Here is a 14,690-nt window from a genome sequence, read left to right as displayed (position 1 = left end):
ACCCACTAACCAACCTCACCTATGAAGACGACATCGACACTTCCTCGTGAGAACTCAATATTTCCAGAAGTCAGTCAGCCAAAACAGAGGCGCCTGCATTTCCTTTTCGTGAATGTGTGTGACGATTATCAACAAATAAAAAAAACTACGTCAATTGATACAGACACAAGTTTGCGTTTATTTGTGGGCATAAAGCACTGCTTTGCATTAAATAGTTTTCTGTGACTAATGCTGCACGATAATTGCAAGCTGTGTTCACTGAGAACAAAGAGGGGGAGAGTGAAGCTTGGCTATGCATGCACATGCATTATATTTCAACTTTAATTTAGAACAAAAATTAATATTTACTACATGAATAATTTAGAATACACATGTAATATTCATGGATGTGTTTATGACTATCAGCCAGGAAGGGCCTCTCACTTGCTGGAGGTGGTCGCCTCTTGAGAGGCACGGTCTTTCATGGCGCTGGCACTCAGCCCTTGCTTGATGACCTGCACAGAAATAATACAAAAAAAGCATCAACTACAAAACAATTCTACTTTCACGTTTTACAACGTCACAAAGGCGAGCACCATATCTGTCATAACAATTAATCTCCCATGGCTTGCAATTGACCTTGGGCTGAAAAATAATATGCAGGGGTTATCTCAACGGTCACTTACTGTACTGCCGCACAGAGGCTCATTAGTTGGGCAGGTTTTAAAGCAAAATGTTATCCTACTGAAACTTTAATTACACACACAGACACGGATTAACATAAAAAAAATTTGCTTCGTTGGTTCAAGGTCAATTTAGATGCATTTCATCGAACGATAATCATAATGCTGTCTGGGATGTTGACCTGTTCTTTTAAAAATACTTTCGAACGTGGTTTGAACATGAAGTTCCCACAGAATGGCAAATAATAATCCTACTTCTATACTCTTTGGTTCTTTCGGTTGTCATCAGGACGGACGCTTGTGTTGCGCCCGAAACGTCGTGATTTGCTTTATTTTATTTTCTACCTACGTGACTTTACCGAAAGAACCAAAGAGTATGGATTACTGCAGTCACGAAAGCTTCAAATCAAAATCCTACTTCTGTACGGTCTCCAACAGCCACCACCGTATTGTTCTGCTGCGGGTTAGTGTCTGTTGTATATATCATGTCGGCATGGAAAGATTCACCCCTCTACCCCTGAGCTTGTATGCATTGTCCATATTTGGGGTCAGGTTTTTACTGTCCAGTTGGTATCGTTTCTCATGAATAATGTCTTGTTGATTCCCTTAACCTAAAAGTAACATTTGCATACAATATTCATGAAATGTAAGTAACCATGTGAGGCAGCTATTGTAAAAATAACATAATAGTATATAAGCGTAACAACGACATTAATTTAATTAATCCTTACTCGTTTTAATAGCAAAGTCCTCATCCTAGTTTGATCTACATTCTCCGCGTGGCCTGACTGAAGCGCCGCTGAATCAAACCGCTGCTCACGTTCTCGTGGACGTGCCGCGTCGCTCTCCGATTGTGTTCTGTTTGTACCGCGTTTTGTTCCGGCATACAAGCGAAACATCCGGCCTCAAGACGACCAACACTCCCGTACAACCCAAAAACAACAGTTAAATCAAACTGTTCCCCAGATTCACTACTCCCCTTCTTCCCTCCCCCTGTCCCTTTATGTCCCCCAGTAAGTTAGCGATGTTCCCCCTTAGACCGCCCCGTATAAACCTCCATGTCCCGGCACGTGGTCCCCACCTGGGTGGGGCAGTAAGCCCAATTATTCCCCTTCGTTGGGCACCTGTCGCGCCAAAATCGGGCTGTAGAGTTTCTGTTCCCCCTCCGTTCTGCGATCAGCGCTTTGTACCGGGCCAGCGTTAATTTGTAATGAAAACATTTTTTAAATGTAACCGCTCAACGCAAGGAGGAGACGCACGCGGAACACGGGCAGGGCCGGGTAGTCCGACAGCGGCTCGGCATCGTCGACCGCGGGCGGCGTATCCAGGTCGAGGGGCCGGTGCAGCGACGACTTGGACGCCCTCTTCTGTGGCGCGTGGCGCACGGCCCAGTCGGCGGCCTGCAGAGCGGTGAGCGCGCCGGCGTAGCACAGCATGAGCTCCGGCTGCCGCGAGATGGACTGCCCCGCCGCCCTCGCGTCCGCGGGGGCGCCGCGGTCGCCCGCGGCCTCCGGCTCCGCCGCCTCGGGCGTCTCGGTGGAGTCTCGCGTTGCCGAGCCGCACGCCGAGGCCGAGGAGGCCGACGCCGACGCCCGGTGGTGCTCCTCGAATCCCTCGGGCCCGCCCAGCACAGAGAGGAACGCCGCCTGCTGTGTGACCACATCGCCCAAAATGCATACCACCCTTAGGTCGCGTCATGCCGAGGAAGCTCAGCAATCTTCTTTGGTTCTTTCGGTAAAGTCACGTAGAATGAGGATAAAATAATAAATTGATAAAATAAAATAACACAATAATATTCTCACGACGTTTCGGCCACAACACAAGCGGCCTTCATCAGGTGAAGGGACGAGACTGTCTGGTAGGACAGCGCTGGAGTGAAAAAAGCCACGTTCAGATCACGACCTTTAAGCTGTGTCAGAAGAAACAAAGCGCCTTGACAAAGCTTAAAGGTCGTGATCTGAACGTGGCTTTTTTCACTCCAGCGCTGTCCTACCAGAGAGTCTCGTCCCTTCACCTGATGATGGCCGCTTGTGTTGTGGCCGAAACGTCGTGAGAATATTATTGTGTTATTTTATTTTATCAATTTATTATTTTATTCTCATTTTACGTGACTTTACCGAAAGAACCAAAGAAGAAAGCTTTAAATCGAAAAGAAGTTCAGCAAGTTTGAGAGTGGGTTTGAACAGTGCTTGGATGGGCGACCATCACTGTGCAGTATATCTCTATAGGTTGCAGGGCTAAAGGTTTTTAATACCATACCTCTCTATGCTGCCCACTTTCAGCAACTAATACTGAAAAGCTTGAAGTATAGTCAAACAAGCCCGATAACTGACATGGCACGGAAAGGCTTACATCCAGCAGTGGATTGATAAAAAGGCTGTACATAAATCACGGGTTTGACCAAGGGGAAGACACGAAGCCAGCTGGTGTGATATTTGACGGCGGACTGTAGAAGCTGCAGGACTTTGCTACAACGGTGCGATCTAACAAAGGGAGGAAGCGATGGACAGGTGCGCGCTGACAGCCCCGTGTGTCCCACCAGGTGTGTCGCGGCCCGCAAGAGCGGCACTCACCTGAGACGCCTGCGCGACGGCCGGCAGCACGCGCTGCTCGGGCTGCGGCTGCGACAGCACCGGCCAGACGGACGCCGCGGGCAGCTCCTCCATGCCCTCGCAGCTCTGGTACACGGTGCTGCGGCTCGTGGCCTGCAGCGACCACGCGCACGCCTGCTGCTGCTGCTGCTGTTGCTGCTGCGGCTGATGGAAGCTGACGTAGCTATAGCCGGACCCAAGCTGCAGCTGCTGGTGCTGGTGTTGATGCTGCGCCGCGACACGCCGGGTCCGGCGCGGCACAGTGAAGGAGGCGGGCGCCTCGTCGCTGCTCGCCGCGTCCATATCCTCCGTGGCCGAGTAGTAGGCCTCGCTCTCCGCCACGGAGATGTTCGACTCGAGCGAGTGGTAGTGCCGGAAGGAACCGTTGGAACCAACGGAAGTCGGGAAGGAACCCACGCTGTGCCGCAGCGGTGGCGAATCGGGCGGCGGCGGAGGTGGCAGAGATGGAGGCAGCGGCGGCGGCGGCGGCGGCGGAGGAGGCAGCGGCGGCGGTGATGGCGGCGGCGGCACAGCGAACGGATAGGCCGGCTGGAAGGACGAAGTTTCGCTGGCCGGGCAGAAGAGGGCGGGCGGCCCCGTCGGGGAGTGCCGGTCAGGAGGCCCCGAGAGGCTGCGCGAGCTGCCTGTGTGCGCCGAGCCGATGGACGCCTGGCGGAGGAGCGGAGCGCGGAGGGGCGATCGCAGCTGGCCGCCCTCCTGCGTCGTGGCCAACGTTGTCGATCCATCGGGAACGCTGTGCAGGTTTCGCAAGGCACAGGGAAGAGCGTTACAAGTTGTTCCACAATCGAATGTAAGGATTATTTACGTGGAGCGGTGTTGTAAAGCTGGATTCATGTACCACGCATGAGCAGGAAGCCACTGTTCTTTTCCATTCAAATATAACGTGGTGGGGGGGGAGTGATAGTGCATTGTCTTTGTGCTCATAATAAAGGTTTTGGGTTAGATCGCGTTATTTATAAATATGTCGTAACCCTCCATCACCCGACACGGTCAATCAGCAAAAAAGTGTCACGTTGACAAAAGACAAATAGATCACTACTTTAGCTCACCGGTGTGTTGAAGAGTGAATCCACAACATTTACAGTTTGAGTACGACGTTTCGCTGGTAAATACATCCAGCATCATCGGGCAATTCGCCAGAATGGTAAAGCCCTCGCTTGCTCCCGGTTTTATATAGAGCAGCAGGGTGACGTCATCATTTAACTCATATCAGGTGCAGTGATTAGAGGCGGAGGGGGGGTATTGTAATTATATGATCGATTAGTAATCAGTCAATGGTTATGATTAGTAATGAGTTGTAGATTAGTAATTAGTTGTAATGTGTTAGTGATTATATGCTATGTTAGTAATCCGTTAATTAGTATGTGTTTCCCCTATAAGGAATTGTAATGTGCATTCATATGCTTAGCTCCCTCGGCAAAGCCACGCCGAAGGGAAACAACAAAACAACAAACATAGATATTCTATTATTCTATTGCTTCCCCCCAACGCGACTCCACCGAAAGAGCCAAGAACATGAATCACTGCAGTCACGAAAGCTTTAAATCAAAATGTAATGTGTATTATTTAATAATACGCTTCCAGGCCGCACTAAGCCTGTAGCTGTCAGAGCGATTAAGGTTATTCTTATTCCTCTCAATTTCAATGGATTCTCTAATTAGGCTTTGCCAGTAATAATTAGTTTTACACAACACTGCAACATTGTCAAAATCAATTGAGTGTCCTTGTTGACAAGCATGTTCTGCCACTGCCGACAGTTGTGTTTGAGATAATTTAATATTTCTCTGATGTTCTTTTAGTCTTACGCTGATGTTACGTCCCATCTGTCCAATATAGCATCTGCCACATGAACAATTAACCCGATATACACCTTCTGTTGATAACTTTAATCGCTCTGACAGCTACAGGCTTAGTGCGGCCTGGAAGCATATTATTAAATAATACACATTACATTTTGATTTAAAGCTTTTGTGACTGCAGTGATTCATGTTCTTGGCTCTTTCGGTGGAGTCGCGTTGGGGGGAAGCAATAGAATAATAGAATATCTATGTTTGTTGTTCTGTTGTTTCCCTTCGGCGTGGCTTTGCCGAGGGAGCTAAGAATATGAATGCACATTACAATTCCTTATAGGGGAAACACATACTAATTAACGGATTACTAACATAGCATATAATCACTAACATACATTACAACTAATTACTAATCTACCACTCATTACTAATCATAACCATTGACTGATTACTAATCGATCATATAATTACAATACCCCCCCTCCGCCTCTAATCACTGCACCTGATATGAGTTAAATGATGACGTCACCCTGCTGCTCTATATAAAACCGGGAGCAAGCGAGGGCTTTACCATTCTGGCGAATTGCCCGATGATGCTGGATGTATTTACCAGCGAAACGTCGTACTCAAACTGTAAATGTTGTGGATTCACTCTTCAACACACCGGTGGGCTAAAGTAGTGAATTATTTGTCTTTTGTCAACGTGACACTTTTTTTGCTGATTGGCCGTGTCGGGTGGTGGAGGGTTACGACACATTTATAAATAACGCGATCTAACCCAAAAACCTTTATTATGAATAATATTGGTCGCGAAAGCCTACGTGTTAAACTGTCTTTGTGCTGTACGCCTTTTGGCGTCCTCTGGTCAAACACCGTTTGAGACGAGGCTCAAAAGAAAGCTGTCTCTGGTGTGGACCAATCAGTTTCAAGGACAATGCATATATTATCAGAGTATGTTTTTTGTTTGCATTCTGACCACAAGCATTGTGGTTAATGCAGGCACGATTCCTTGTAAAAGGTTTCAGTTTGGCGTTTTAACATCTTAACACCTGTTTTGTTGCCAGAAAAAGGGGAAAAACCTATTATCATGTATAGTAGATTTCATTATGTAATGTAATTTTTTTTATTTATTCCAATTTCTCTGTTCTGGAGAAAGGAGATGTGATCTAGTAGCTCCTACATCTATGACCCTAATCGGTAGAACACTGCTTGTTAAACCAGTGTCATTCAGCTGGTCGACGCAATGGGCAATATCTATATTTGTATTTATACAGACAGGAAATATCGACCAATGAACACATCAGGCTCAAGAATTGTAGTTGTCGCAAGGCTCGCGACCGACAATGAACCATCGTCGTCGGCCTGTTGCTAAATCCCTCCTCCAAGCACGGCGAGACCACAGGCGTACCAGACATCGGCGTCGGCGCAGGATCCCGGCGGCAGGGGCGGAGGCGAGAAGGAGGGGGCCCCACGCTCCACGGGGCTGGAGTCCCTGACGGCCCTGCCGTGCGCCAGCAGCGGCAGCTCTGAGCCCGACGAGTAGCTGACCTCGCCCTCCAAGGACGACGACGATGAGGGCGTGTGCGAGTGGCTGCGTGGCGGCACCTGCAGGGAGTGGCCGGCGCTGGCCATCTCGGAGTGGCCGCCTGACTTGCCGGTGACCGCTGCGCCTGACGAAACGAGACCGCGCGCGTTCGTATTCGTTACCTTGATTCGCGCAAATGGATTTATTGTTCTTAGTAGATGCATTGACAGTGGTAGTATGGGAGGTGCTAACTAAAAATGGTTTAGCGTCAACCACTGCTAAACTCAAAGAGGGCATGCATACATTTCTGTATGTTGAACTTCTTTCGCACCGTACAAAGCCAACCGTGCTAATCGGCGGTGCAGGGGATGGACAGGCAAATACATGGCAAGGCACACGCACATACACAAGTACAAAGATAAAGATCCCCTGTATAGCCTAACAGAAGATTGTCGGAGGAAGTGCTGTCAGTGAGTACCAATGAAAGCTGGTACGGGGTGAATGGCCAGCACCAAGCCCAGCCGGCTTTGAGTGGTGATATTTACACATCTCACTCGGTACTCATTTGAAGCCGAGTCGATATACATACATACGTACAAACACAGATACATGTGGCACACGCAGTCAGACATGGCATGCACATACAACACGCAAGATACTCGCTTGCACACACACAGCACACACTCACACAGTGCATTGCAAACTCACACGCAGCAAACACATGCATAATACACAGGAACACACACACGTCACACATATAACCATACACACTTGCAAAACCCCGGTCTCATGATACACACCACCGTTGGCTAGCACCACTTACATTTGTCTTAAAAGGCAATGTGATAGCAAAGTGCAATGCTGTGGCATGTGGGGGCAGGAAGGCTACTTGAGCCCCTTACTACTCACCGGCTTGGAGGAGAAGCTCCCCCGGGCGTAGCAGCGACTGCCCGTAGCTGAGCTGAGCCTCTGTCTCGGGGCTGGAGGCGTCCGAGGAGCTGGATGGAGACCCCTCTTCCGCCTGCATCTGCTCCCAGCCCGGGGCCGTCCCCGCGAAAAACCAGCAGCCGCCCAGACACCCGCAGCGGCCGTGCAGGTGCCCTGCCGCCACCCCCACGCCACCATCAGGCCACAGGAACCACAGCCTGTCGGAGATCGAAACGACATTTGCCTTAAAACGCGAGTGAGGTCGCACAGGGCGCCGTGGCACCATAGCACACAGGATTAAACCGTGCAGCAATCACAGTAAAGCCTCGTGTAAAGGCAGTCAAACTTTTGTAAGGTCACTTTAAAAGATTTTGAGCAAGCTAAAATTGGACTAATTTCAAATCCCTTTTTTTACTCAATGTCACTTAAATTGGATGTCATAATTTACCTTTTCAACAAATTAAACGTTTAATCTCGGATCCGGGTCACAATTCAATTTATTATTTTTTTTCGCAGAATGTATAGCTTTACGAGTCTGTAGAATGTATCAATTAAACTCATGTAGAAATCTCAAATCATAATTTCTAAGACACAATTTGACGTGCAATAACAAAAGGCTACGATATGAACGTGAAGTGGAGGGTCTTGTGAATTTAACCTTTTCGACTACCAGTTGTAGACTAACGACAAGTACAATAACGGGATGAGGGTGCGGGTAAAAGCGTCGCTGCGCTTCTGCGCAAGTGGCGACGAGAGCCGCTTGTGGCCGTGTGCTGCCAACGTTGCGTCTTGCATGTATGTTGAACTTCTTTTTCGCACCATAAGTAGCCAACCGTGTTAATCGGTGGTGCGTAGGAAGTACAACAAATTAAACACAAAAAGCAGTTCTAAAGAAATAAGTTTTCAATCAAGATTTAAAATCGCATATCCCCCACTGGCTTCCTAATATCGGAAGGAAGAGCGTTCCAGACGGCCGCAGAAGCGCATCCGAAAGCGCAGCGATGCGGTGACCACTTGCGGCGGACGGCTCGTTACCGCTTGGTGTGACCGTCGTGCAGCTCCAGGAAGCGCCGCTGCTCCACGTGCTGCAGCGGCAGCTCGGTGGCGAGCGCCACGTCGGCGCTCACCACCGAGAACGAAGCGGAGGCCGCCTCGAGCCAGCACTGCCGGCGCGGTGGCACCGGCGCCTGCGCCGGTGCCGCCGAAGCGCCGGCGGCATTCGAGGCGGCGGTCGGTTGCGGTGGCGAGGCCCAGGAGGACTCGGCGGTGGTGGCGCACGGCTGCTCGAAGTACTGCGTGAGAGTGACGTCGCGCACCACGGCCGAGACGCCCTCGCTCACGCTGTGGTTGTGCAGGTTGCACGTGGCGATCCGCACGGAGCCCACCTGGCGCATTGCGCAGCCGCGAGAAGAGACGAGGCGCGTTGGGATACATTCGTCGTCGTCATCAATCACATCGATGGTCATTAATGTGAACTATGAGTGCGGGTGAAGACGAGTCAGCGGATAGGCCAATAAGGTATGTAACAGTTCAATGCCCCTACCCACCCCCCACCCACAATTAAACAAATTGTCACAATTGTGGACCACAATATAATATTTCTATTGCCCTCATAGTGTGTTCACAATCTTTAAAGGCTGCAAAGTTTAAAAACAACCGGCAGGCTTTTCATGAACACTTCCATAATCAATCTATATACACAACTCGTATATCTTGAGCAACAAAAATATATTTTAATCAACGAACCCTTAAAATGTACCTATGGTAGTTATGTATAGGCATGAGAGAATAAACGACTTGTGGTGCAGAGAGCTGAGGTGAAAAGGAAAAATTGCTACCTTAAAGTTAGCAGCACATCCATACTCAACCAGAAACAGATCGAGCCCATCTATGCTCAGCCGAGTCATCTTGTACTTGAGGTCATCCGGCAGTGGGCAGACAGCCGAGGTGGCTGAATTCTGCGGATATTTAAGAACATGAACCAAGTCTTCACGTGCATGCCCCGGCGAGTACAAGACCTCATGCAATGCTGAAATTCGGTACAAGTTACTTCGAGGTGCATTAGTTCACGTGAAATTGCAACACGCAAATATCAGAAAAACACTGAACGTTAACACTTTGCATGCGGTACACACACGCGGTGCTGAACAAATATTCCGAGTGGCTGCCTCTGTTATTTTGTGAACGTCAGTGTTAATTTGAAGACCTACTTGATCCACAGTAGGATAATAATAAAATTAAAACAACAAGGATGACAGCATGCACCTTTGAGGTTCAACTTTGAGCAGCAGCTTGGTTTGTTCAACTTTATGTTTCCAAGGCATACTAAAGTGACTTATTAAAAGCTATATATTCATTTCATCAGGAAATAGTACGAAATTATGCAAAGTATTTTTATGCCTCATCCCCTGAGGGCTACTTTTGCGATGACTTTTATGTTTTTAAACAGACCTAATTACGATTTTCGAAAACCTTCAAAGTATTTTAACCAAATAAAATATGAATTACTTCTTTGATAACCGACAAATGAGTACTTCTAGCCTGGGCTTTTTATAATTATATTTTTTAAACGCCTTTAATTAAACGTTTTAACGATGTACACAAGTTAAATAACATAACCCATTTTAATTTAACTTCAGCACGCCAGTCAACTGCCAGGGGAAGAATCAGAGGAAATAAAACATCATGGGATACCGCTGCTCACCACACATTGTTTAGGGAAAGTATTTTCAAGAGGTCATGTGATCAGTAGGGGGGGTGGAATGATTCCCCTCTCGGTACATAATGCACTATCATCTCTCTCCACTGCAGGATGAAGGCCTCCCCAGGTAGTCACCATCTTTCCATGGTCTCGTGATTTAACACCTTAACTCCTGCACGAGCTGTTCTCAATGCATACAGCCTAAGTATTGCCATTATTCTATTAATCACTCAGCCACTACTGTAGCCGACATAAGATTTTCCAATTTATCTGTAGCCTTATCTGGCACGTAAGGGCCAGTACCTATATCCAGGTGCGGGGATATGTTTAGAGCAGGACTTTGGAGAACAGTTTTAACAGTTGCTGACTATGCTACAGCCGCAGGAGCTACAACAGTGGCTGTCATGACCCCTTGACCTTCACCGAATCTGCCGAGCGTATTGTCGCTACACGCGCTGTACCCTCACCATAGCGTCGCAGTGCCGCTGGTCCATGCCATGCTGGCATGGCATGACCGGGTTCGGCTTCTCCAGCTCAAACTCCTCACACTGCACGTGGAACGCAAACGTCTTGACCCATGCCAGCAGCGTGCTCAGCTGGAAATAGAAACACAAGGAGACAGAAATTTGGGACATTAATTAGCAAAACATTTCAATTCCTCGCCCCACCCCCACCCCACCCCGAAAAAATGAAAGGAGCCCTTGTAATAATATTCCGACACATTTAGATTCTTAATCACGAGCTGCCTGGTTCTCCCAGTTCCCGGTTAAACGGTGAAACGTTGTGCAAGTAGACGACCCGGCTACTCGCCCACACTACCCACATACATGGAAGCGCAGTGGGACTAAGAGAGGACACCTGTGGGGCGGTGAGTCGAGCGGCCAGCTTCCCGAGCGTCAGGTCGATGAGCCACGCGTACTCCAAGGTGTCGCTGCCCGGCAGCAGGCCCTCGCCTGAGAACATCGCGTGGGCCCTCATCTGCAGACCCGACAGGCTCAAGTGTCCCTTGCCCAGGTGACTGCCGGCAGACGGCCTCTGTTGGAGCACGAGATCAATATTCATTAACACTCCCCATTAGAACACAAACATCCCCCGTATAGCCTCGACAGACTGTTGGGACAAGTGCTGTTAGCAAGCAGCACCTATGAAGGCTGGCACAGCGCACGAGGGGGTGGGTGGCCAGCACCACACTCGGCCGCCTTTGTCTCCCGAGTGGCGATGTTTACACACCGCACTAGGTACTCATTTGAGGCCGAGTCGACCTAGGGGAGACCCAGGACCGGTTCAAATTATCATCACTGGTGTTGGTTGTGAGCAGGAATCAAACTCCTGGGTTCGTAGCGCAGCGTGCTAACCACTACACTACCGCTCCCCACCATTACACACGCAAATTTACATCTGCCTCTAACCATTCCAGCTCAATTTTTCTTACATTCAGGTACCTGTAATTTACAAGTTTAGATGCAATGGAGACCGTGAGTATATTTCAAAATCGAGACATTACATCATGCAACGGGACAACCGTTGGGGATACCTGTGGAAGAGAATGGCCATGAAAGAAAAATGGCCCTAATATATACAGAGCTAATTTATATACCCTCATTTATCAGAGCTCTAACGTTCTTTTGCAAAACGTCCAACACAATATTTTAAGAACGGAGAGCACATTTTCGTTTAACACTCTGCTAATTCAACTGTTGAGAAGACTTTTTTTTGCCAGACGTTATCTAAAATATCTATCTTCATAGAACAATTGCCACCCAACTAGCAGCGGAGACAAAATAACTGGTGCAGATGATGATGATCACATCGATACAATCACTCATGATGTTCGCATGTTGCTCTAATTTCACTATTAACGAGGTTGTTCAATAACATCTCCACGGAAACAAACATAATATTAACCTCGATTAACTCACAAGTGGCTCAAGAGCAATTGGTTCATTCGTTCTCATGACACTGGGTGGCGTTCAGTTGCCTACCAGAAACGGGTGCCGCGTAGGGAGAGACAGGGGGGGTGGCGTGTGGTCACCTGGTACGAGTCACTCAGGTAGATGGTGATGGGGGACATCACCAGCTGCAGGACTGTCTCCCTGTAGCCCTTCTTCATCTCGAAGCAGAGCTGCTCGAGGAATCCGTACGGACACTCGGAGCTCTCCGCGCTGCAGTGCTGCACGGCGAGACACAGCGTCGGTGCATCAATCGCCGACGCCACCCAGTTCGAACCTCCACTACGCGGGACCTCACACCTCCATCTGCTCAAAGTCTCCTGCAAATTGCCAGTCCCTTAACCCAGCTGGCAACTGAGACCCCCATCCATGCACGAATCACATCTCCCCTTGACGACTGCGAGTCTCCCCTGTACGGCCTCCCCAAACCCCTCAACGTGAAACTCGACATGATGCAATATGCTGCAGCCGCCACCCTTTTTGCCTCGACTCCGTGAAAGAAAATGCATTGATCATCCAAGACTCCAATACCTCCAATGCCTCCCAATCTAATCCCAGATGAACATTAAGATAGCACTCGTCTTCAAGATCCCTTCTGCACTTGCCCCTGCATACTTCTCCCCTCTCATGCTACTCCCATTCCCTAGAGGCACTGTCTGCATTGGAAGGTTTCGCCAAATCCTTCTGAATGAGAGTTTTGTGTGTGGGAGGAAAATTTGAGTACCCGACCAAGACCCACAAAACCATAAGTTAAAGAAAACACTCCCATGTGCATTCGAACTGTACCACGCGTTGTTCAACACGATGTCCGACGTTTAGCCCCTTGAGCTGAGAGCCTGTTCGGAGGAGGCATGTCCATGATGATGGTGACGACAATATAAAGGGGCTCCGAGAGAAGTGACGGCGTTGCAGAGGCGAGGTGCTCACCGTTGGCATCTTGCCGTGAACCTGGTGAAGGTTGCACAGCACCGTGATGTCCCAGGGGCGCAGCAAGAGCGGGTGCAGCCCCTCGCCACGCTCCCGCCGGCCCTCCTCCTCCACCCGCACCGACATCCACTCCGAAGCGCCCGAGGGCGACGCCGACATGCCCGGGCTGGGCGGCGACGACTCGAAGTCCGTGTACTTGTCGTACACGCCAAAGTAGTTCTCCTGTGATGCACGCAGCACCCCCACCGCACCCCCGGCCCCCCCCAGAGTTGTGAATTGGTGGCGTCACGACTGGAACGCCAGTGTAGAAGGAGACACCGCAAAGCACCTGCCGGTTGTGGTTCACTCACCTGTGCAGGTATGAGTGCCTCGTGTGGAGCGTAACTCGGCAATTTTTTTTTATATTATTCCTGTTAAATAAATCTGTAAACAATTATTATTGTTGCATAGTGTATGTATGTTTAACTTCTTTCGCACCGTATGAAGCCAACTGTGCTAATCGGAGGTGTGGAGGAAGGGCAACAAAAGTAATATAAATGGTATAATTTTGAATATTAATACTACTAAATGTGTATGCATCCAAAGAAGTATTGATGAGTCTCAACACTATTATTGGCAGATTCCTGCTTAGAATGCCAGACGAATTAATGATGCAGCATTTTCTCTGAGAATGCTTGTAGAAAATCCATACTGACAAGAATAAAAAAAACATTCAAACTCTGCTGAGAGGTCAACACCTACTTTATGTATTGCCTCCTACAGCCAGCCTATGTATTGCCTCCTACAGCTAGCCTTACGACTAGGTGTCTCATGCACTTAAAAAACTTAATATTGGTGTGATCCACAAGTCCTACCTGGACGTTAAAGAATCGCAGACATTTTCCAACACACAGAAATATTATTTAAAGTTGCTGTCATTGGTGATTCAGCCCAATCACCAATGACAGCACACAAACAACCATGACATGAAAATCACTTGAAGGCAGCTCTGTGGTATCCACTTCCGTAAGCCATTCGCCAAAATGAAGGGTTGCAATGCTCTACGAGACATCTGAATGGACATACGCATACGATATAAAGCCTAGCAGCTCATCAGGCCCTTCCTGCTTCGTGCTGAAACACAAAACAAATTCTTAATCTCAAAAATCTTTAAATATAGCCGCAGTCTGCCAAACGCGGCAGACCCAGCTCGACCAACCTTGACGGCAAGGACGCCCTGCAGCAGCGGCCCGTACAGCAGCACGTGAGAGCCTGCCGCCACCTCCAGCTCCACGTGGAAGCGGTCGGGCAGAAGCAGCGTTGGGTCGAAGTCGGCGGCGGAGGGCAGCGGGTGGGACATGCCGGCCGAAGGGGAGTGGCGACCTCCGCCGCCGCCGCCGCCGCCGCCGGTGGAGGTGGCCCGTGGGCTGGAGGGCCGGCGGTCGCGTGACGGTGGCGGCAAGGGCCGCAGGGCCGCAAGCAGCTCCTCCTCCAGCTCCGACACTGTGAGCAATGCCGTTGGCACGAAGTGAAATTAGCCACACGTTTGGTTTCCAGTGGCAAGTGCATTGGTGCACGTGTATGTGTAATGTCCGCGTGCATCTTGCGTTTATGTGCA

General features: G+C 49.2%; 1 protein-coding gene across 7 annotated transcripts in view; it reads right to left on the bottom strand.

Moving 5' to 3' along the window:
* The window catches only part of BLTP1 (bridge-like lipid transfer protein family member 1), a 144,842-nt gene that overhangs the window by 75,064 nt on the left and 55,088 nt on the right, over positions 1-14,690 (bottom strand). For 6 of the 7 annotated variants that reach the window (XM_032956462.2, XM_076067780.1, XM_032956464.2 and 3 more), the window contains exons 19-30: positions 14,292-14,575; positions 13,094-13,315; positions 12,250-12,387; positions 11,076-11,252; positions 10,685-10,813; positions 9,355-9,474; positions 8,552-8,901; positions 7,499-7,734; positions 6,473-6,734; positions 3,236-4,007; positions 1,922-2,311; positions 424-494 (exon numbers count right to left, since the gene is read on the bottom strand). In XM_032956462.2, the coding sequence (XP_032812353.2) occupies positions 424-494; positions 1,922-2,311; positions 3,236-4,007; positions 6,473-6,734; positions 7,499-7,734; positions 8,552-8,901; positions 9,355-9,474; positions 10,685-10,813; positions 11,076-11,252; positions 12,250-12,387; positions 13,094-13,315; positions 14,292-14,575 (3,151 nt within the window). The remainder of the gene's footprint in view (positions 1-423; positions 495-1,921; positions 2,312-3,235; positions 4,008-6,472; positions 6,735-7,498; positions 7,735-8,551; positions 8,902-9,354; positions 9,475-10,684; positions 10,814-11,075; positions 11,253-12,249; positions 12,388-13,093; positions 13,316-14,291; positions 14,576-14,690) is intronic. The other variant, XM_076067779.1, reaches the window with a different exon arrangement.

This window comes from Petromyzon marinus, chromosome 18 (assembly GCF_048934315.1).
Source record: "Petromyzon marinus isolate PM22_M1 ecotype Great Lakes invasive population chromosome 18, UKy_Petmar_22M1.pri1.0, whole genome shotgun sequence".
NCBI lineage: Eukaryota > Metazoa > Chordata > Hyperoartia > Petromyzontiformes > Petromyzontidae > Petromyzon > Petromyzon marinus.
The sequence above is the reverse complement of the archived record's forward strand: the minus strand, read 5'-3'. Positions and strand labels throughout refer to the sequence as shown.